The following is a 23,849-nucleotide window of genomic DNA, read 5'->3' as shown; positions in this document are numbered from 1 at the left end:
CATTTCCCTGCCTAAACAGGAGTGATTGTTTGTGCCATGCTTAAGTCCCCTGATTTCAACATAAATCAAGTCAGTAATGTAGGAGCTCTGTCTACCGCTAGGACCATATGATACCAACATGTTTTATGATGAGTTCAGTGGGCTGGAGATGTACCAGAAACACTCAATCCTGTGTTACTGTGTTATCTCAGGCAGGGAAATATGTTACCTCGGAGAGTAGCAGTTATGAGCCCCCCCTTCCCTAGCCAGGAGCTGTGGTGTGTGCCATACATGAACTGGAGCAGCTCTGCATGGTAGGACACAGCCATTACACAGTACATAACAGGGGCACATTTATAAGATTATCTCAGCACAGGAACATTTTTTTACCACTTCTGCTTTTTCAATTTATTATTATTCCAAGATCTAATAATTAAAATGTTCTTTGTCTGTGGGACAAACCCTTTAAACTCAACAAGGGACATGTAAAGGCAATATATTTAATGCCCTCCTTGTGCGAGTTGGAGCCCTATTTTCCACTTCAAAAATATCCATTGCCATTTCAGACATTGCTGTAGAATGCTGTTGTAAAGACTAAGAAATGCCCTCTCCCCCTCCACTGTCCGTGAAAGAACCAGCGCTACTGCAATCTCCAATGTATAGTCAAATTTTCAGTTTCAACTGGAGGGTAGCTTTAAGGTAACAAGACACATTATATGAAGGTCAGTCAAACTTGTCAAAATCTGCATGATCAGCCGACTATTTAATCTGTAAGGAGATTTCTCAGCTCTTCACCAACAGCAGATGTTGAAAAGTCGAGCATGATAGATCCTAAAAGTGGCTATACCAATTACATTAATGCTGACTAAATCTACCAATTTTGGGGTTCCAGAATAACCATCTAAGGTACATGGTGGTGCTCCAACTTCGGATGGGAAACAAATGGTTGCAAGATTTTAACATGCCCAATATTTATACTCTTGTCTTGGGGAAGAAAAGCCGACACCTGAGTTGTCTGGCAACAGCTTACTCCCCTCTCCCCATTGAAATCTCATGCATATTCAATCGTGTGTGTATGGGGGTGTCAGAAGAGAAGTCTATGTTCATCCTAACATAAAAGCAGGTAATCTTCCTCAAAAGAAATTCTTTTTCCTTATTATATCATATCAGCATGCCACGTGTTGCATACCATGACTCATATATTTGTCATAAAAAGTTTCAGTGCTTCTGTATAGACATGTTTTATACTTTACATAAGAAATACATATACTGTAGGTACCCTATTACTTTTTAGCATTTATTAGCAAATGTTACATTTTTTACACAATTATAAACTATTTCATGCCATTAGCAAATTTTCTTGAGTCGTGGAACTGAGAAAAGCTACCGTGAGTGGTCATCTTCCATTCAAACTTTGCCCTGGGGCCAATGGCCAGTGCGTGCCCACAGCTGTAGTCACTTACAGCTCTTGTCAAAGGGAAATTTCAACAATGTACCTTGAAGGCATTACTATAGAATGCATCTTCTTACATGATCTTACTTAACATCTTGTATAAGTTCTTGTCACCCTTAGCACTTAGCCAGAATCTAGCTAAATAGGTGATGGGGATGACTGCAAAAGTGGGAGGCATTCTCCATTATCCCCTAAAGGATTATCTATCCAATGCATTTTATTAACCCAACACAACTTTTGGGTTAAAAATTGGCCTATAAGGGTATTACCATTTGGTCTAGATCAATTAGTCTGTACCTGGCTTCACTACTTGATTTAATTAAGTGGAATTGGCAAACTCATCAACAGATCTAGATGTAATAACGGGTATATACGATAATGATTTAGGAAACAAATCTATATTGAAACTTTTTCTCTTGGGCTTCTGCTAACATTAAACATCTTACCTCACTCCAGTTTCCAACTTCCCAGTAACTTCTCACCAGTTTGTCACCTCCATGTGATAAGGAGAGATTGTATTGAGGTGCCGCAGAATTTCTTGTTACTTCCTCCTTGAGAGGAGGATAAGTGTTTCCTCCATGATAATGGTTTGGAATTTGTGTGGTGGCAGACGTCAGGATGTCTATTAGGGCTGGGGTTGTCATCTTGGGTGAAGGTGAAGTCACTTGTGCAGCATTAGATGTTATGTAGTCGTATCTTTCACGCAAAGCAGATTTTATAGTAGGTACAGGACCAACAGAGCTTCGTTTTGAAGAAGTCGAGGATAAATCTGAAAGGTCATTATCTAGTGGTGAAGTAGTAAGTAAAACATTAGACCAAGGATAATTCAGTACAGTGTTTCTTTCTTGTTTAGAGGGCAGATCTGGTTTGGTAAGTTCATCATTCTCTAATATTTGGTCTGTAGATATATCCAACTTATCTGATGTGACAGGATTTTGGGACGTTTTGTAAAGCAAGTCTGTAAAAGAAGTGGAAATATCGTGAGCTTGCCTTTCTGTAGCATCTAAACTGAAAAATTGAGAGGAGGTATGAGATGCTGGGAATGATGTAACCGTTTTTGGTGAAGATGTAGGTTTTTGTGCATGAAAATGTGGTAGCGTTGAATGCATAAAACTTTCGGGGAAACTTTTGGCCAAGGTCTGTGTCAAAGCTGAGGTGTCAACTGGTATGTCAGCTGTTGGCACGAAGAGATCTTGATATCTTGATCCATCGTTGGTATGTGTTTCCTGATTATTGGATGTGGGAGTGTATTGTTCTATCAAGAAAGATTCTTTTGAAGCTGTATGTGTTTGTACAGGTATTTTAACATCAGTTTGGTCTTCTACTAAAATAGCAGGGTGTACTGAGGACTTCAAGCTCTCACTAGATATTGTGGTGAAATGACCATTTGCTTTTTCCGTGGACTGGATATTTTCAGTTCCCTGTTGTTCATTTCCAATTCCCTGATGAGAGACATGAGTAGGAAGGTATTCTGGCTCTAATTCTTCACCTCCATTAACACTATTGTCTTCTACTGGTCCATATGTCAAATCCTCGTGAAAATTAATAAAGTTGTAATCATAATAGAAGTCATCAACAAATGTCCTCCCAACTTTTCCCTGATTGCCATCTCCAACACTAGAAAAGTCTCCTTCAGAGATGGCGTTATCTTCCAATGAATTCTGGTTGGCATTAGAAGATCTTGGCAGACCTGGAAAGATTTCATTAAAAATCTCTTTGCTGGATCCTCCACTTCCAGTCCAGTCAAACGGGTTGAAAACTGGAATGCAAAATGGCATTACACATACTCGCTTGCTAATAGGGCGCTCTGAGGGATTACAGGCACTATCTTCAAGGTCATTTTCACAATACACATCTCGATGCTGGAACCCATCTCCACATGAGACCGAGCACTAGATGACATAAAACAATGCACACATCAGATACTTTTTATTTAATACCTCTATTTTGCTGTTCTTTGGCCATTTTTTTTTCTTTCCGACTACCCACCTGGCTCCAATTTCCATGGTGCCAAACAGCAGGGCACGGTTCACGATGGCTGCAGGTAATGCTGGATTCAGGTTTAGGAAGGTGCTGACAGTCTGAAGGTAGCAACGCTCGTTGTTCATCCAGTCCCACTCGTTGAATACATAAGACTGTTCTCTTCTGTACACCACCGGTCCCACACGTGATAGAGCACTGCTGCCACTCTCCCACCCACCACCTGTGAAAAAGATAAATCAGCAGAATATTAGCATTATTATAATTAACACAAGGGATCAGAACATAGTACGTTGTCTACATACTAGTGGAAAAAAATAAACTGAAATCCAAGTCACCTTGGAGGACAAAGCTCCTCATTGCAGTTTCTTCGTCTGTCATCTGGTCTTGTCAACGAGTCACAATACCTTTCTTCCACCAGACCGGCAACTTTCTCCACGCAGTGCACTAGCTGCCTCTGCACCCCTGACATAAATATATGTAATTAAGAATGTTTTATACTTGTTGCTGCAGTGTTGATGACATGATCCAAGTCATTACGACTCTGTACAAGCTCCATGAAGTATGGAGCATTGTTATGAGAACCACTTAGTTTCAGATTTCATCATTTGGCATAACTTTCACAGCTTATCCCTCTTACCAGTGCCACAAGTGGCAGAGCATTCAGACCATGCGCCATATCTCCATGAGAAATCTGGGGGTTGAATCTCATTGCTGTCATCTAGATCCCTCCTTACGGTATACTGGTACCGGATACCAGGATTCTTCTCCTGGAACAGGAGCTAAAACCGCAAAAGAATACTCAGGTTTATATGTGAATTGTGCAAATAAATAGGTATTTGTTTCTGCTGCCTACGGTTTATTTTCAGCTGATGTGAAGATGACTGTAGTGTCCTATAATGAAATAGCTGCCAGTAAGTCTGCCACAAAAAAAAAAGGTATTCCTATAATCTGGAACCTACAGTGAAGAACGGTAGCAGGACGGCAGTGATCAGCTTATTGATAAAGTACCCTTCTAATTAAAAGGAATTGAACCCTTTAAAGAGGAGCTGTCACCAAGTCAAAAGTGGCCAGTTTTTGCTCTTATTTTATTCCCTCCTCCCCTGAGTATTCTCCCCATTTTTTATTTTTTTTAAATCAATCATACGATTCTTACAGGGTAATTATGCAGAACAGCCTATAAACACTCCCCCAGGGAATCCTGCCAGTCACTCCCCTTAATGATTTTTTTTTTTGAGACCATAGAAATTGTCTCTGAATAAATCCCATTAATGATACCATAGAAATTGTCACTAAATAAATACGTCTATATCTCTGAGACCCTGATTCAGATTTACAAAAAAAAAACAAACACTGTTGCGATCCGGTATATTGCAACCTGCAGAAGATGACCAGACCGGCGCTGATAACAGACAAAGATGGCGGCTGGTGAGTATAAGAGTAGGAGCAGTAAACTTAGATTAGTTGCAGTACTCCAGTGCGGGAATAAAAAAAAAACGTTGGAGTGGTGCTTTAAGGGCTAGTAAATAAGTAATCAATCAAGATAGTTATATGGCATTTTATGAAAGTCTCCAGGAAGTAAGAAATGTTGTAAAGTAAAAAAATAACCATTACTCACTAAATAAAATTCCCCCCTGCCGCTCAGACAACGCTTCTCTAGTGGTCCTTGCAGATCCAGCGGTTAAGACGTCATGAACACAGTTTACATGATTGCTGCAGTCAATCACTGGCTGCAGCGGTGATGTTTGCAAGTATGGTGCGTGACTGCTGAAGCATGTCTTATGATTGTCTGCAGTGCTAGGGTGAATTATGTAACAGACGTCTTTGCTGCAGAAGTGGCAGCCCCGAAGCAGCAAGGACTTTAATGTCTGCGCTTAATGGCTGTTTTTTTTTATTTTAGAACATTTCTTGGTCTTAGCTCACTTTTTTAAATTCCCAGACAATATGTTAAGATCACCTTCTGAATACTAATGTATAATAAAACTATGGCTAGAAATGCTGCTGACCATATTACCTGTATCCACACAGGCTCATATGTTGGTCCAGGTGCAGTCAGGTTTTCCAGATTTCCAGTGCGGGTGTAGGTGAAGGTTGTCCCAGCAGCCTGATAATCTCCATTCCACTGTATTGTCCATCTGCCATTTAGGAAATATTTCTCTGGATCTTCACTACGTAAAGCTAAGAAGTTTCCTGCCTCTGCTACCTCCTCAATCTGGATTTCATGAGCACCCGGTGGAATCAGACCAATGTCAACGTACCCTGAAAGCAAACAGATGCTTAAGGCTATGTGCCCACGTAGCGTTTTAAAACGCTCACTAAAAAGCGGACTCCTTCCCAGAAATCGCGTGTTTTTTCCGCGCGATTTCCGCGCGATTTCACCGCGATTATGATCGCGATTTTGCCGCGATTTTCGTGTGCGATATTCAAGCACTTTCCAAGCGATTTGAAGCATCGCTTGGAAAGTGATTAACAGGTTGGTCACACTAGTCAAACATAGTGTTTGACAAGTGTGACCAAGTTTTTACTATTGAGGCCGCCTATGCGGCATCAATAGTAAAAGATAGGATGTTAAAATGCTAAAAAAAAATAAAAAAATCGGTGTATATTTACCTTCCGACGTCCCGCGATGCCATCCCGGGCCACAGCGTTCCCAGTAATGCCTTGCGAGATCTGTGATGACGTAGTCTCGCGTTGCTATAGCGATCTCGCGAGACCGCTAGAGTCACGCGAGACTACGTCATTACAGGGCCTTGCCGCAAGGCATTACTGGGAACGCTTAGGCCGGGAATGCAGCGCGGGACACCGGAAGGTAAATATACCCCGATTTTTTATTTTTTATTCTTTTTTTTACAGGGGTATGGTACCCAGGGCCTGGAGGACAGTCACCTCTTCTCCACACCGTGGGTACCAACTGCACATGAGACGCATAGCCACATGCGGGAAGTCAGCGATTCTCATGCATTCCTATGGGTGCGGAATCGAGGCAATTCTTTGCGATTCCGCACAAAAGAATGAGCATGCTGCGATTTTTTCCGCGATGCGATTCCGCCGCGGAAAAAAGTGCAGCATTAGCACAGCATGTGCGGAATGCCATAGGAATGCATGGGGGGCGTTCTGTACACGATTTTTAAACGTTTTCGCGCCGAAAATCGCGGCAAAAACGCTTAAAAATCGCTACGTGGGCACACAGCCTAAAGAACCGAAAATGTGTGATGGTTCTTACATTCTGACTACCCCAAATGTATGCACTTATGCTCCTTGGGAACGTAATAACATTATCTTGCAAAATGTGCATTGCGGAATTGGTTGGTGCTAATTAAATAAATCAAGTGAAATCTTTAAAGATCAAGTTAATCTTGTAGGTCGATCAGTGCAGAAAAAAATTACATCTTTGATTCAATGATTTTAAACCCATTCACCTCAAAAAGATGTAATATTTTTTTTATATGCACTTTTTCTTCTTTATCGTATCCTACCAATGGTAAGACCGTAAGACATGATAGCATCTGCTCCCCTGAGGGAAACTCACCAAGCCCATCACTCTCATCAAATGTTTTATGCACAGTGTGGCATGAAGACGAGTCCCCATGGCAAACACCGCAGCGATCCTCCACCGCATTCGAGTCAATCTCATAATCGCAGCCAATGTTCTGTATAGAAAAATACACAACATAGTTAATAGATGAAGCAAAGGCTGACAGCTGACAAATTTTTATAGTGGGTTAAAGGGAACCCATCAGTACATTTTTAGAAATATGGTGTTATAGGTCCTTCAAGAAAAATTATCTTTTTTTTGTAGAGAGCTGATCTTCTAGTTATGAGAAATCTAGCATAGAAGCCAAGTTAAGAAAAAATATTTGCCAGAGAGTGGACCTCTTACTATCTGCTAGCATTACGAAGCCTCTACTGATTAATAGACCATGTGTGACCTAATGCATACATTATACAGCAACATAATGACATTGCAGGGCTTATCAGAAGAGGTATGGGGATGCCACAGATGGTAGGAGGTTCACGGTGCTCCAGTCTCACAGAAGGGAGAGCGTTAGGGAATAGAAAATTGGGCTACTGCCCAGTCTGGCATTATCAGTACAGTTTCCAATGTTAGAAGTGCAGAAGAACCTTTGGTGTTATGAATGAGTCACCGGAGGAGGAAAAAACAAAAAACACAAGCTAAGTCCAGAAAACCGGAGAGGTTGGTAGCTAGCGGATTGCAGACCCCTGATCCTATTCACCACAACTAACAGTAGCCGTGGGGGGTTCCTACGGTGCCCTAGACCCCTCGTCACAGCCGGAGAGCTAAATAAGCCTAAAGAAAGAAAGGGGAAATCTAAACTGCCCCAGAGCAGACCCCAAAGCAATAGACAGCCCCCAACATGTATTGTCGGTGAAAAACAGATGAAAACACAAACACAGACAGAAAGACAGGCTGAGCAAATGATGGCGCCCAACTAACTAGATAGGAAAGGACAGAAAAGATGCTGGCTGCAATCACGCAAAAAACCCTGCCAAAAATAATGTCCAGCACGTCTGATAGAAAAGGCCCTGAAGTCACTAGACTTCAAAATCACTATATCAGCACTCAGGTATATTCTGAAGACAGAGCAAAGAGATCAACTGATCAGAGACAAAAATGGAGTTCAGCCCGTCCCAACCAGGGCAGGCTGAACACAAACACTAAGTAAACAGACAAAATCTCATGGAAAAACAGCAGAGCAAAAACTTAGCTTTTAGTAGACAGGAACTAAACTGGATGCCAGAGCTCAGAGCAGAAAGGATCACCAGCAACCCTGCAGGGCGTCGGCTGCCTTATATCCACTCAGAAATTCCGGATGTCCAATCACACTCCACCTGTTCAGATGACAGGTTCTTCCCATCCAGATCAATTTCACTACCTCCTTTCACCAGCAGAGGGAGTTCATCAGACATCAGAGGTGAAGGAGAAAATGAACTCATAACACTTTGGTGATATTATAGTCATGTGATCATTATGTGCCCAAAAGTCATTCACCTTGCAGGAGCCTGGAGGAGAGAGCCTGGTATGTCGTCTACACTGTGTATTATGTGCTGGGTGTGTGTGGTGTATTGTGTGTGTGTGTGTGGTGTGTGTGTAACATACAGTATGTGGCATAGTGTGTGTGTGTTGTGTAGTGTAGCGTGGGTGTGTGTGTTTAGCGTGGAGTGTTTGTGTGGCATCCACGATAGAAGATGTAAGCAGGTCGGACTCGGCAATCACTCAACTAACAAGCAAAATGCTGCTCATTCATCGGGTAATTGGACTGTTTATGTCGGAACAAAAATTATCGTTCTCGGCAGCACATCGCCGTCGTGTAAACAGCAGATGTGCTGCTGATAACATGGTACTATATGGAGACAGAGTGATCTGTTAGTGATCGTTCTACCCCCATCATTCTTCAGAAACATGTGCAAAGAGGTCAGATAAAAACAACCAAATGACTTGAACAGTTGAATGTCAAATTTTGTTTAAAAAGTCTGAAATAATTTCTTAGAAATGCACCCTAAACATGTCTGTCTAATGGCAGAATATGATAGCATTTGGGGCTTCACTTTACGTTTTGTCCAGAGACGCACTGTATAAAGCTGTCCCTGTCCGGCAGGCACGGTTAGCTGACGTGGCCTCTGAACCGGGGTCCTGAGAATGTTTTTCCTCAATTCTATTAAGAAGGGCAAAAGTAAATAAAAAGAGAAGACATGCAGTAAAGTGCCTCATAGGAGCCATACCTTACAAATGCCATTGATGCACATATCCCGGCTGGTATTCCTCTCATAACATGGCGTCCCGTCGATCACTGCATCTCGCAGCTTCTCAGCAAAGTATCCTGTGTCCGACTGGCAATGAAGTTCACATGGATTGACTATGAAGGAAAAAAGATTAATACACAAATTACGAGAGGCCAGGGATGTGGCTAGGAAGGGCTGGTGGGCACTTGTAAGCAGATATATAAAGGGGGCTTGGAATGAAGGTGTATGGAGATCCCACCATGCCCCACCTCCCGATTTACAGAAATATTATCTGTGTACAGCTCTGCAAAATACATCAACTTCTCAGATGAGAACAGAACTTGATATTTGCAGTTTTGTGGCTTCTTAATGTCTGCATTCACAACAACAAAAAGCATCTTGACCCTTGTAAGGAAACAAAAGGGGCTACGTTTATGTTAGACTGCCATTTCATTAGCCAGTCTTACTAGAGCGCTGTTTAAAATGCGCCAAAATGTGCATGATTCTTAATATATCTGTCACACCGTGAATGGTCCATGTGCCACAAATAGAAATCTACTCTGGTTATGGGCTGGATTAGACTGTATAACCTGATGTAGAGTACAGTGGTACTTGAAAGTTTGTTCAGAACTTTCCTTAACCTTTTCCAGGCTGATGAGCATCAACAGCTCTTTTTCTGTGGTCATCAAAAATCTCCTTTGTTTGTGCCCTGACTTCCACAAGCATCTATTGTGAAGATCAGACATTGATAGATCCCTGGTCTTTAAATAAAACAGGTCACCCACACCCGATTGTCACCCCATTGACTGAAACACCAGATTCTAATTATCTGCTAATCACAAATGTTCACATACTTTTGCCACTCACAGAAGTGATATTGAATAAATTATCTCAACAAAAAAAATTATGCAGCTAATACTTTTGACTAATTTCTTTGATCACTTCTAGGACTCGTGTGAAAATCTGATGTACGTTTTGGATTAAATTTATGAAAAAATAAGGAAAATTCAGAAGGGTTCGCAAACTTTCCAGCACTGCTGTATATTGTTTAGGCTCCTTTCTCATTGCGTTCTTGCCCAAGTTCAGTGGTCTCACCGGGGCATCATTTTCGGGTGTATACCACTACTAGAGATGGACACTCCAACACAGTCTACTACATCTGAGTGTCCGCCTCCAGTAGACATATACGCCCAAAAATGGTGCACGTCAGAGCACACGTTGACTCTGTCGGCACCGTTATAGTCTACGGCCACGTCAGCACATACGCCCAAATCTTGTTTTGTGAGGTGTTCAGACGCAAGTCCCGATGGTACCACTGAACTTGGGCAAGAATCTGAGACCTGATAAATGAAAGGTAAGGTTCTATGGAATACAGATGGAGCAATAGACATCCTTGTACTTACTAGCCATTAATACTGGACTCCAGCGATGAAGTTTTCCTTTGTAAGGAAATGAATCGAACTGGGAACACTGCAAATGCCTGAAGGACGGGGCTCCCGGGGTACAAGTCAGAATGTTGCACACACGGTATCGTTTTCTTTCTCCTAGACAGTATTTTCCTCCATATCTTGGCCTTATAAGCAAAGAAAGAAACAATATGGAAAATCTCTCTTTTTTATATTGTGTGCACCAACAATTAGGATCCTTTAAACATATCAAGTGGTTAAGATCTGCCCAAGATCTCCAGCAATCTGGAGCCCCATCCTGATACAAAGAACAAGGCACCAGCCATTTATAACACCCAAAAGATTATAGAGGAAGCAGCAAATAAATCTAATGAACTGAAGAACCTCTAAACCTTTAACACTATGACAATAATGATCATAACAAGCAAAGCATTGTTCCTGATACAGAGCTTCAAAGATTAAGTGATAAAATGTTGAAATTCTTCAGCTCCCACCAGGAAATCTTATGTTATATGCTGGATTCCCTCGGCTTCACTGAACCATACATAGATCCACATAAGAGTATGTTCACACTCAGTCTTTTTATCGTCTTCAGGACTTATTTTAAATTCAAGTAATCACTAAAGAAAACACTAGCATTTTTTTAAGCAAAAACACTTACAAATACGGTACTTAAAGAAACACCTAGTGATTTTTTTTAGCCTTCCCATTGACTTCTATTGTAAAGTACTGAGCATCTTCCTAGCGGAAAATGCAAAAAGCATGGATGTTAGCATTACCTCTCTTCACCATTTGGCATCTTTTGAAAGCCTAGGTGTTTAAAAGAAGCTCAAAAGCCTCAATATATGAAAAGCAAGTCGTTTTAAGATAAAATTGAATAGATCCATTCTTTTGAACTTTTGATTGAGGTTTTATTCACGTTTTCCACTCTCAAAACACTGGAAAAAGATGTCGTGGGAACATGCCCTTAAGGTTCTATACAAAATTACAGTAAAACAAATGACAGAACTACACATTGCAAATGAGTGGTTTATTCCGGCTGGACTTCAGTGAAGCACTGGGATTTATTCTCTCCTATGTATTTATTCTTGAGGCCACGTTCACACGTTCAGTATTTTACATCAGTATTTGTAGCCAAAACCAGGAGTGGGAGAAAAATACACAAGTGGTGGCGTGTAGTGATGAGTGAGTATACTCCTTGCTCAGGTTTTCCCGAGCATGCTGGGGTGTCCTCCGAGTATTTTGCCGTGCTCGGAGATTTAGTTTTCCTCGTCTTATCTGCATGATTTGCGACTTGTAGACAGGCTGAATACATGAGGGAATTCCCTAAGAAACAGGCATTCCTCACATGTATTCAGCCTGTCTGCAAGTTGCAAATCATGCAGATAAGACGTCGAAAACTAAATCTCCGAGCATGCCAAAATACTCAGAGGACACCCCAGCATGCTCGGGAAAACCTGTGCAAAGAGTATACTCGCTCATCACTAGTGATGTGTTTCTATTAGGGTGTGTGCACACGCTGCGGATTCTGCTGCGGATCAGCAGCGGATTTGGCCCTGCGGAACCGCAGCAGGATCAGCTGCATTGTACAGTACCATTAAAATGAATGGAAAATGGAAACTGCAATGCAGGTGGTGCAGAATTTTCCGCGCGGATTTGCTGCGGTCTCAAAACCGCAGAAAGAATTGACATGTCAATTCTTTCTGCGGTTTCCGCTGCGGTTTGCCATCTGCTCCATTGCAGAGATGATAAACCGCAGGCTAATCCGCAGATAAACCGCAGGTCTTCTGACCTACGGATTTTACTAAATCCGCGCGGACAAATCCGCAGAGCATTCCGCAGCGTGTGCACACCCCCTTACTCTTTTCTTCTGATTGTTCCACTCCTGGTTTTGGCTTACGAATACGGATGTAAAATTCCGGCCCAATTCTGACCTAATACTGAATGTTTGAACGTGGCCTGACCCTGGATTAGGGTATGTGCACACGGTGCGGATTCTGCTGCGTATTCGCAGCGGATTTGCCTCTGCGGATCCGCAAGCAGAGTACAGTACAATGTTATCCAACGGCTTTTAAAAACTGCAGTGCACATGCTGCGGATTTTTCCGCGCGGATTTGCTACATTTAAATCCGCAGCATGTCAATTCTTTCTGCGGATTCCGCTGCGGTTTGACACCTGTTCCATTGTCCAGGTGTCAAAACGCAGGGGGAATCCGCAGGTCGTTTTACCTGCTTCTTTACCTGCAAATCCGCGCGGAAAAATCCGCAGCTGAATCCGCTCTGTGTGCACTCAACCTAACGGTTCTGATTGCTAAGCACACTACTTTGTTTCTTCTGGTCGATGTGCAGCTCTTACCTTTGATCAGAAGGTTTTGTGATGATTAAGGTTTGGTTCTGGAGAATCATGACACCTCTTTTATAAATAAAAAAAATCCAAGATTCCGAGGCACCAGAGAAAATAGCCATAGCTGCAATTTTTATTGCATTTCTGGCTTGAAAAAGGCCCCTTTGGGCTAAATCGTTGCTTCACTCGTCTACCTCAATTGTATTTCACCATGTGAATTTTAAGGATGGAATAAAGGTTATGTTTTATCCCTATTTTCCCTGGTGCCTCGGAATCTCTTTTATTTCAATGGCTTTGTACCCTGTACAGGGTCTAACCAAGTCCGAAGTCAGTGGTGCATGGGAATCTCTATTGGACTAAGTATCTCTTTTATATATAAATCATGCTGTATTGTTTAGGCCGATACTCTTTGCCCTCCCCAGTGTGAGTGACAATTAACGAATCTTTCCTTTATTGTGGTAACATGAATGCCAAACCAAACATCCACTATTTGGATAACCTCTTCTTTAATCCTGTATTCTGCTTTGTAAACTAAAGATATATCTCATACTTGCGCTTTTCCAGAAATTTTGGCACTGAATTTGCCGTACATTGGAGTTTTGTTTGAGGGAATTGATAGTGAATCAGCACACTGACAGCCATTGATTGGATGCAACGCTCACATCGCATAACAATGCCATGCAAACGCTGGGTGACCCAGTGCCCACATCGCTATGCACCGGTACAAAAGGTGAGAATCTATTATTTTTATTTTACACTAGAGAATAAAGTATTTAAGAAATGGTTGTCCAAGTAGTGAACAACCCCTTTAAGATTAACAAATATAGTAGCACCCTGTAACGCTATAGCATGGAAACATGAAATATGTGAAATTTGAATTGCATTACTGCTCTAGAAAATAGGAAAAAATGGATATACTTAGCACATATTTTGGCCAATTTATGCATGCCCAGCAGCCAATAACAAGGCGATTATCTATTGCTGGGAACCATCTAGTGTGAATCCTCTCCTATGCTGAAGTCTGCATTTATATGGGTAGGATCCTGCTGTATGCATGAATTGGTCAAATTATGTGCTAAGTGTCTCCATTTTTTACCTATTTTCAAGAGCAGTAATGCAATTGATATTTCATGTTTAAATGCTATAGCACTACAGAGTGTAACTTTGTTAGTCATGTATAGAGATGGCTACTCTTAGTAAGCACCTGTACACACCAGTTTTCTGTTTGGAAGTGATGGTCAGGGGGCGTGGTTTGCAAGGGAACGGAGCGGACCTGTTTCACAGGAGCTCCTAATTTGAGCTACTAAAGAGTACTTAACGGTGGGACATTTGGATTATAAAAGAAGAGGAACATGCCGGGAAAAAGATCCAAGAAGAAGAAAGCAGCTCCTTTTGGGAAAAATCCACAGACTAGGCAAAGAAACTCAGAGAAAGTCTCCCACGCAGGCCCTCAACATGTCGGAGGTAAACAAGATAAACCTCTGCTTCAAGCTACAGGAAAGATGTATATCTTTGTACCGTGTTAGCCAGTGGATAGAAAAATATTCAGGATTGAGAGTCCTCAGTAGTTGATACCTTTTAATGGCTAACTGAAAAGATGGTAACACATTGCAAGCTTTCGAGACTACTCAGGTCTCTTCATCAGGCTAGACTAATACAAAATCTGAAGTCACATATTTATGCACAATACAGCCTAGAAAAAATGCAATAGATAAGACAACTGGTCCAATGTTTATATTTATGCTTCTCCCTCTCCCATATTGATAGTTCTGCTTCACGTCACTTGTCTTATCTATTGCATTTTTTCTAGGCTGTATTGTGCATAAATATGTGACTTCAGATTTTGTATTAGTCTAGCCTGATGAAGAGACCTGAGTAGTCTCGAAAGCTTGCAATGTGTTACCATCTTTTCAGTTAGCCATTAAAAGGTATCAACTACTGAGGACTCTCAATCCTGAATATTTTGCTTCAAGCTAATGATTCCTGCAGCGTGGGGGTGAAGAGGGATTCATCTGGAGTCCAGCCGGTATCCCGGTCATCAGCGGTGAGGTCCCCCGGGCTTAGCGTGGCCCCGACTGCAGCTGTTATTGATTTAAAGACAAGCCGGGGATCAGTGGTGGGAGCCGCGGCCGCGCGGCTGCAGGGGAATGACAGCGACGCTGCTCCTGTCCCGACACTGCTTAGATCTGCTGGTCCGTCTTCTTCCAAAGCCATCGGGAGAGATCCGGGAGCGCTGGAAGCTGCATCAACCTTTCGGATATCGGTGGAGGAGTCCTCTGGGATCGGTGGGGCAGCGGCTTCGTCTGATGAAGATCAGAAGAGATATCGGGTATCTGTGATGGGCGTTGCTGCTGCGCGGTTCCAGGGGAATAACAGCGGTGTGACTTCTGATGTCTATCATCATGGATCAGCGGGTATATTATCATCTAACCGATATCCTAGCAGCAATTTAAGACATGATGCGGCTGAGTTTGTGCCGGCTGCAGTGGGCATGGATGGCAGCCGATTATCGATGGTTCAGCAGATGTGGGGGAGAAATCTTTGCAGCGACATGGTGAATTGGGAGGATTTTTCAATAGTAATGATCAGATACTGCGGCTTCAAACTCATCTGGGTCGTGGGGAGCTGGAGGAGAAACTCCCTATTACTTTTTACCCTAATAAGGAGGACAATTCTTTGAAAGATGACTCTTCTCAACCAGTAGATGGCGCGGTAAGTAAAAAACGCTACCAGGCTATAATGGGGTCCAGCTTGCTACTGGATTTAATCATCAAAATAATAGAAAAGTCAATTCACTTCCTCTAAAGGATGGAGTGGTAAGTGAAAATCCACTACCAAACAATAATGGGGTCCAGCCTCCTACTGCATTTATTCATCATAATAATGAAAGGGACATTTCACTTGTGGATACTAATATTTATCCTAATGGGAGATTGCACACAAACGAGCCTGTAATCCCATCTGGGGTAGCACAGGAGGGTCCAGCTTTAGTTTCTCCAAAAAAGGGGGAAGCTTTTTACCATACTTTACATGACAGCTCTTTTAAATTAAGGGCTGGTACTCCTGTGCTCATTCCAAATAATTGCAACTCTCTCCATAAGAGCTTTTGGAAGGATGCCTTTGAAAAAACTGAACAAATAATCAAAAGTCACTTTGAAACATTGCACCAAGATGTACGCATTTCTAAAGAGGTTATAGAACAAACCGAACAAGTCGTCGCATTAGATCCATCCTTGGAAACAAGGGAAAAGTTAGGAAATTCATCTTTGGAAGAATCTGTTGAGGGGTCAGTCTCTTCTATTAATTTGGAAAGTGACAATCCTGAATCTTTGAACTCTGATGAAATATCTTCACTTTACTCTTTTTCCTCAGAGAGTTCTCTCAATTATGATACCCTAACTGACGGGCCTAATATGGTTCAAGAGAAATCTGGTATGGTTTTTGAAGTACCTACTGTTAATACGTTGTCACTGGATAGCATCCCAGCATCTGATGATTATCCAACTGAAAGATTCTTGCTCAATATATGCAAAGCTTTTTTGAAATCGTTGGACATTTGGGAGAAATCAACTATTGGTGAGGGCAATTCTGGACCATCGTTTGAAATCAAACATAAAAAATTAACCCCTCAATTAGCTGACAAAGTCAAAGCATCGGAAAGCCTGATCAAGAATCTCTTTAAAGACGTATTATCGACAATCACCGGTGATAGCGGCATAAAATCTCACAATATACTCAACAGTTCCCTTCAAGACTCAAAATATATATCTAAAAATCAAGAAATCTTGTGTTCCAAAGGAGCTCCAGATCCTTACGAAAAATTCAGAAGGATATTACCTCCTTCAGAGACTCTTTGCACAATTATGAAGATTTTAAGAGGAAAAATAATGTAAAGGTCAGGGGCGTCCGTAAAACAATTTCCTCATCCCAACTGAGGGACTATGTCTCTTCAATGGTATGTCATCTATTTCCTCAAACTCAAGGGAAGAATCTAATTTTAAGAGTATTCAGAATCAGAAGACCTTCATTCTTGCCATCAAATTTATCTAGTGACGTAATAGTTTAATTTTACCCGAATTGGGTTAGAAATGCGCTTTTTAGTGTTTCAAAAGAGCCAGCTTTCCTCACATCACCATACAAGAATTCAAATTTCTTCAAGGATTTATCTAGTAATACCATGCAAAAACGTAGGTCATTCTATCAGATTACAAGAGAACTTCGGCATGCTGGTATTAATTATAATTGGTCACAGACTTCCACATTGCTCGTGAGGTTTGCCTCAAAGCAAATTGTCATCCAAACTCCAGTGGAAGGTATGGATTTTCTAAAAAAGCTGGTATTGGTCCTCATGGATGTCCTCCTAGTGCCCCTACACCATCTATACAAGATGTTCGTCTTGCTAATACCTGAAGATTGCGGACTGTGTGTGATTCCCACTCTTTACAGAATCGTGGATTGACAGAAGTCGAGTAATGATAAGAAAAATGATTTATTACGTGGACTTAATCCTTGTTCCACTTGTACGAGAGTCTGAGAATAAAAATCGAACTTTCCCTCCATTTGGTCCTTGGGTACTGGTTACTCAGACCAACTGCGACAAGTCTACATATAATTTATATTTTCAGAATACTTTTAGCTCGTTGTATAAGCATTTATCAGTAAGCAATATTTAAGTGATACTAATACCTTTTTTTTGCAGGTGTTGTACTAATATATACGTATGCTTGTCTTTATTTCATAGGGGTTTATTTACTCCTAAAAATATTGCAGAGAAATGATACTGTTAGTTTAGTGTCTTGTCTTTTCCTTATGGGGTTATTCAATCCCCAAATATATCGAAGAGACACGACACTGTTAGTTTAGTTTATATTTCCCCTCCCTACCTTCCCTTTTGTTTTTCCCTTTGTATGTCTTAATAAAGCAACTTAAACCTATTCCAAATCCCTTATCCTTCCCTTCTCTTTGTCTTATTGTAACCTCTACATTTAAATGTGAATCTAAAATATTACTGTTATTCTAAAAAATTTAATAAAGTTATTTGGAAAATGGAAGTGATGGTCAGTCTTTTGTTATTTAATCCTTTTAGGACTAACATTTTATGAGTCCAGCCAATGTAAAAAGGGGAGGACTTTCAACAAAGATAATGTAGCCTTTACTAGATTTCCAAAGTTAGTACACTATTATCATCCGGTCTACGCAATTTGTGGTCTAAAATCTAGTGGCAGAGAGAGCACGGTAACAGGCAGCCGAACAGATCATCGCGGACACCCACACACAACAAGTGATATGTTAGTATGTGAGATATCCAATACATAGGGCACTGTTTATACCTGATATAATATTAATCATGTTCTCGCTATAACAAGTAAAAACACAGGTCTATATATAGATACAAAAATATACACACTGGAGTGTGAGACATGGTAACAAAAATAGAAGATATCACTGATACTCATTCAGTCTTTTTAGCCCCGATGCACCATTGCCTTTGCGTCTGGTTTTTGCCTTTTTTTGTTTGCCCCCAATTCAGTAGTCTATTTATGCCTTTTTTGAAGTCCATTTTGTATGTGATCATCTGTTCTTTTTTTTCCACTTTGTGGATGATTCTAACAATTTGACAAGTTTTTTTTGTTGATTCATCCATTGCGACTTTTTTAAAGTCGCAAAATTTGGCAAAATTATACTTTAGTCCCCCCATGGTGTGTTTCTGAGTATGCTAGTGTTTGGGCAAATTTTGGGTGCAAACGTCATGAAAGTGGTTCAAGACAAGAAGCCCCTTTTTTTCCATTAGCGACTAATTAATTAATCGCGCCATTTTGATGAATTTGGTGCCAAAAACGGCAACTAATGCCAAAAGAGAAAAAAAAAAGAAAGTGAATTTAAAAAAAAGGAAGTGATGAATCGGGACTTTTGTAAGAAAATTTCTCTTATGTTCTTGGTGGGACACACACACGTACACCAGATGCACACGTTACCCCAGAGTGTACATTACACAGACACCCAGATATGAGACCTTTGATCAATCTCCAGCCACTCAATCAGTTCTCACTTTTTACTTGGATAATCAGCAGAACACAGACTTTCTATCATTCCTCCTCTCTAATTATTCTAATACTTGTCTGATGAAGCCCACATTCCCCCAAACAATAGCGGCTTTCAAGACACAACTTGCCTGATTCATGGAAGATGGTGTAATTGAATAATTGGGCATGGTGTCGACTTGACAGAGAGCAGACGCATGCAATTATAACACATGATATCAGGAAACACAAGCAACTTCAGGCAAAATTGAGGCTATGTCATCTCCAGTGTGGGGCGATATAAAACACAATCACATGCATCAGACCACACTCATGTCACCCATATGAGCAGTGCAACACATCTAGATAAACTTACCATCTAATTTATATTTTTATATTTTTTTTTATAATTTGATTTTTTTTTTCAATGTACACTCTAAAGCCCTCGTCTCACATAGCGAGATCGCTAGCGCTTCAACGATTTTGTGACGCAACAGCGATCTCGCCAGCGATCTCGCTACATGTGATACATAGCAGCAACCGGCCCCCCCACTGGATATCGCTGATCGTGCTTGAATGTCCTGGGCCATTTTTTCATTGTTGGCGTCCCGCTGGCCAGCATGCATCGCTGTGTTTGACGCCGACGAGTGACCTCGTTGGTGACACAGAACTCAGGGACGCAGGCGTGAGTCGTCAGAATAGCTGCGGTGTGACAACGTGCCAGCGATCCTTACCAGGTCGCATCGCTGCCGGGATTGCTGGTGCATCGTTGAAGAGATCTGCTTGTTTGGCAGCTTACTAGCGACCATGTAGCGACGCACCAGCGATCCTTACCAGGTCGCATCGTTGTCGGGATCACTGGTGCGTCCCTATGTGAAACGGGACCCTAAGGGTCCATTCACACGGCCCAACAGCCGACCGGTAAACTTTTATCGATCGGCGGTCGTTTGAAACCTGTTTACATAGGCAAACTAAAGTAAACGGTTCATCTACACTACATTGTTCAGTGCCCATGGGCTGCCATTGTTCTGTGCAAAACAAGTCCTATTGTAATTTTTTTTAGTCTTGATGTATAAAATAGATGCCACATGGATGTAAAAGGCTGACATATGATTGAACCATGGATGACAAGATGAAATTTTTTTTTTTTCTGGATGCTCATTTGAAACTGACCTAACTATGATCCACCTTAAGCAAAATCTGTGTGCTCTCTATGTACTCGTCTAGAATAAAAACAATAAAAAAAACACTGAAAGATTCCTGCCATATAATATACACATAAATAATGTCGATATGTAACAATTAATAGATCTACACAATGTACACAATATATTACTGCCGTATATTGCATCCATAAATAATGCCGCCTTGTTCTGTATACACAGATTATGCTGCCATATACTGCACACATAAAGCTACCGCATACTGTACACATAAACAATGCTGCTATACACTCCATATATAAATAAAGCTGCCACGTACTGTATACACAGATTATATTGCCATAAACTGAACGCATAAATAATGGGGCCATGTGGAGTATACTCAGATAATGCTGCCATATGCTGCACATATAAATAAAGCTGCCACGTACTGTATACACATATTATATTGCCATAAACTGAACACATAAATAATGGGGCCATGTAGAGCATACTCAGATAATGCTGCCATATGCTGCACATATAAATAAAGGTGGCATGTATTGTATACATAGATAATGCAATCATATCCATTCCAAACAAATTATGCTACCATCATATTTATATGTAAATAATGCATATGCTCATATATAATTAGAAAAAGCCATGTTCACACTTGTACAAACAGCCTTAAGTGCCTTAGTGTGGGCGGCATCCTTTGGCCACAATCTGTGTGTAGTTACACAAAATTATTAAATGGAATCTGTCAGCAGGTTTTTGCTACCACATCTGAAAGCAGCATAATGTAGGGAAAGAGACCCTGATTCCAGCAATGTATCACTTTGTTTACTGGGTACAGCAGTTGTGCTACAATAAGAGATTTCTCTGTTGTAGATGTACCAGAGCTCAGAAAGCTAACCCTGCCCACACAACTGATTAGCAGTTTTCTGCGTACATTGTATATTGTCAGTGTGGAGACACAAGGGTCGGTGTGCGCCAGAACCAGATGGACCAGGGATAGTCCCGCCTAACGCCCGCTCTCCCATTGACGAGGGCATAACGCTACTCAGACAACACAGGGTGAGGTTAAAACAGTGTGGAAATGCTTTATTGCACCATAAAACAGGCAGATAACACATGGAACAGCCCCAGCAAAATACCCCAAGATGGTGCACATTACAGAGTCTCACCCTACCGCTGACTCGCCGGGATAATGGCAGCTGTTACTTCAGAGCTCCCAGAGTCGCTACCCACCTGTGGTACACACACACAGAGGAGGTAACAACAAGCGCAGGAAGATGACAGTCTGTTGAGGTACAATGCCAGTTAAACTGAGAGACACAACCTGGCTTCTCCGTACATCTCCATGGAGCCAGGCGACTGGCAGGTCCCATTCCTGGCTTTCTCCAAACGTATCCATGGTTCAGCGATGGTCAATGGAGCAGATCTGTATTCTTCCAACCAGAGCCGAAAACCCCTAGGTTGTTTCATGTAGAATGATAGATCCATGTCCCTCGTGATGGAGCCATGATGAATTGTCTGCAGTCCTGTCTCTGGTCCTTTGGGTGTTAGGATGTCTTGGCAGAATCTCTGGCTGTCTCACTCTGTCTGTCTGTCTCTGAGTCTCTCTATACAGAGGCATGTAACCTATTTTTAGATCTAACAAGTATTCTTCAGTCCAGCCTCACAGATAAGGGGAAGAATGGTGATGAGATCAAGTAACACTAGTCATCAAAGATAAGAGCACACTATGTTATATGAAATATCAGCTTACAAGTCAATATTACAGGCTTACACAAGCAAACGTATAGATAACAGACTATTCTTCCCGTTTTGCTAAAAATAGTCATCTGGGTAATTAAGATATAATCCTGCTTCTTCACAGGCAGAATGCATCTATTCAGTACTGGGGGCGTGGTTGATGCTGGAACTAGTCTGGGCGTGGTGATCTCCTGCTGATAAAATATTGATTGTATTGAAACTACAGCACACAGCCTAATAAGTGACACACAGCTGGAGTCAGGGTATATGTTCCTACCTTATGCTGCACTCGGATTACATAGAGAAATACCTGCTGACAAATTTCCTTTAAAATTCTAGTAATAAAATGCTATTCCTAACTGGATGATCATTGTATAGAGTTTTGCCTCATAAACAAGTTATGGCATAGCATCAGGATAGTTAGGATTTACTATCACTTGCTATTAGTTAAAGTATACTATAGGGGGGCGTGGCCTGCTTGCTAATGGCACCGGTCACTTAGCTGCTGAGCTCCAGCCACTTCGACTCCTAACCGGCTCACTGCGGCTCGCCAGCGGCACCAGTCTCTCTGCACACGGGGGGGGGGTGCTGCGGAGGTATCCAGGATCGTAGCATGCCAAGGGGAAAATCCCAGAAGAAGCCGTCCCCGGCGAAAGTTACAGACTTCTTCTCCAGCACGGGGCGAGGGAAAATGGCGGCGGCATCCTCCTCCGCAGCTTCCTCACGCTCATCCAGGAGGGGATCCACAGCGGGCCCAGACTTGGACACAGACGCTGCAGATATACCGCTTACCAAAGGTACAATGCAGAAACTGCTCAGTGCCCTCCGCTCATCACTGCAGCAGGATTGGAAAGATATGGTGGCTGAGCTGAGGGGAGATATCACTGCCATAGGCAGCCGCACAGCACATATTGAATCTAAAATGGGGGAGCTGACAAAGTCACACAATAGCCTCATTGATGCCAATGCAGCACTGGAGGAACAAGTGCAAAAGCTCCATACCAAGGTCTTGGATTTAGAGGACAGGTCCCGCTGAAATAATATAAGAATCAGAGGAATTCCAGAGGCCATACCAGATAAGGGGCTGCAGAGTTTTCTGGGCTCCTTGCTGCAGGAGCTGCTCCCAGACCTGACTGCAACTGATTTCCTGGTGGACAGAATACACAGAGTCCCTAAGCCTAAATCCCTCAGTGCTGATGTCCCTCGGGACACTTTAGCTCGCCTGCACTTTTACAAGACCAAAGAAGCCCTGCTGCAAGCCCTGAGAAAGAGACCCCCTCTGTCTGAGCAATTCTGGCACCTGTCCATTTTTCCAGATCTGTCTGCAGGAACCCTGGCAAAAAGGAGGGAATTTCCTCCTTATACCAAAATTCTCAGGGATGAAGCTATATCCTATAGATGGGGTTTCCCTGTAAAGATCCTGCTTTTCCGAGCAGGAAATACCCACGCCTGCCATTCCCCACAGCAGTTGGCAAAGCTCCTATCCTCATGGAACTTGGCAAATCTCCCGGCCAGATCTCCAAGAGCTACAGGATCATCCCAACAGGATAAAGTGAATGAAGATTGGTCCGTCGCGTGAGTTATGTGATATGTTTGAGTCGCGGCTGAGACTTAGTTGCTACTTTTAAGGTCCACTGGTTCTGTTCAACCGGGACCCTGAACCCCCATGGCGGTAAATTTCCACCATACCGCAGGCCCCTTTTTTGGGCTTTTTTCTTTGTGGACTGATGCTCCCTACATCAGTAATGTTAGTGATGTCAATATTGTTAGTGTTATCTCTTTCCTGCCTAACCTTCCTTTTCCCCCTGCAGCTCTAGGCAAGAGACTTTTTTTTTTCATGTAAATGGTACTGAACTGTGTGTCTATAAATGTTAGGGGTCTGAACTCGCCAGCCAAGAGATCCATGTTTTGGCGGGAAGTGGTTAAATCCAAATGTGATGTAATATGTGGTCAGGAGTCTCATCTCCTCCAAGGGGACTCGCACAGGTTAAATAATGTCAAATTTCCTTTCATACTGCTGGCT

The 23,849-nt window shown here is 42.0% G+C and overlaps 1 protein-coding gene across 4 annotated transcripts in view; it reads right to left on the bottom strand.

Moving 5' to 3' along the window:
• ADAMTS7 (ADAM metallopeptidase with thrombospondin type 1 motif 7) overlaps positions 1-23,849 on the bottom strand; it is a 100,822-nt gene that overhangs the window by 25,175 nt on the left and 51,798 nt on the right. For all 4 annotated transcript variants that reach the window (XM_073568987.1, XM_073568985.1, XM_073568986.1 and 1 more), the window contains exons 12-19: positions 10,558-10,727; positions 9,155-9,288; positions 6,942-7,062; positions 5,427-5,671; positions 4,053-4,194; positions 3,751-3,877; positions 3,422-3,635; positions 1,879-3,324 (exon numbers count right to left, since the gene is read on the bottom strand). In XM_073568987.1, the coding sequence (XP_073425088.1) occupies positions 1,879-3,324; positions 3,422-3,635; positions 3,751-3,877; positions 4,053-4,194; positions 5,427-5,671; positions 6,942-7,062; positions 9,155-9,288; positions 10,558-10,727 (2,599 nt within the window). The remainder of the gene's footprint in view (positions 1-1,878; positions 3,325-3,421; positions 3,636-3,750; positions 3,878-4,052; positions 4,195-5,426; positions 5,672-6,941; positions 7,063-9,154; positions 9,289-10,557; positions 10,728-23,849) is intronic.

This window comes from Dendrobates tinctorius, unplaced genomic scaffold (genome assembly GCF_039654945.1).
Source record: "Dendrobates tinctorius isolate UK_male_01 unplaced genomic scaffold, ASM3965494v1 ptg000022l, whole genome shotgun sequence".
In the NCBI taxonomy this organism is placed as follows: Eukaryota; Metazoa; Chordata; class Amphibia; order Anura; family Dendrobatidae; genus Dendrobates; species Dendrobates tinctorius.
This window is presented reverse-complemented; position numbering and strand designations above follow the sequence as displayed.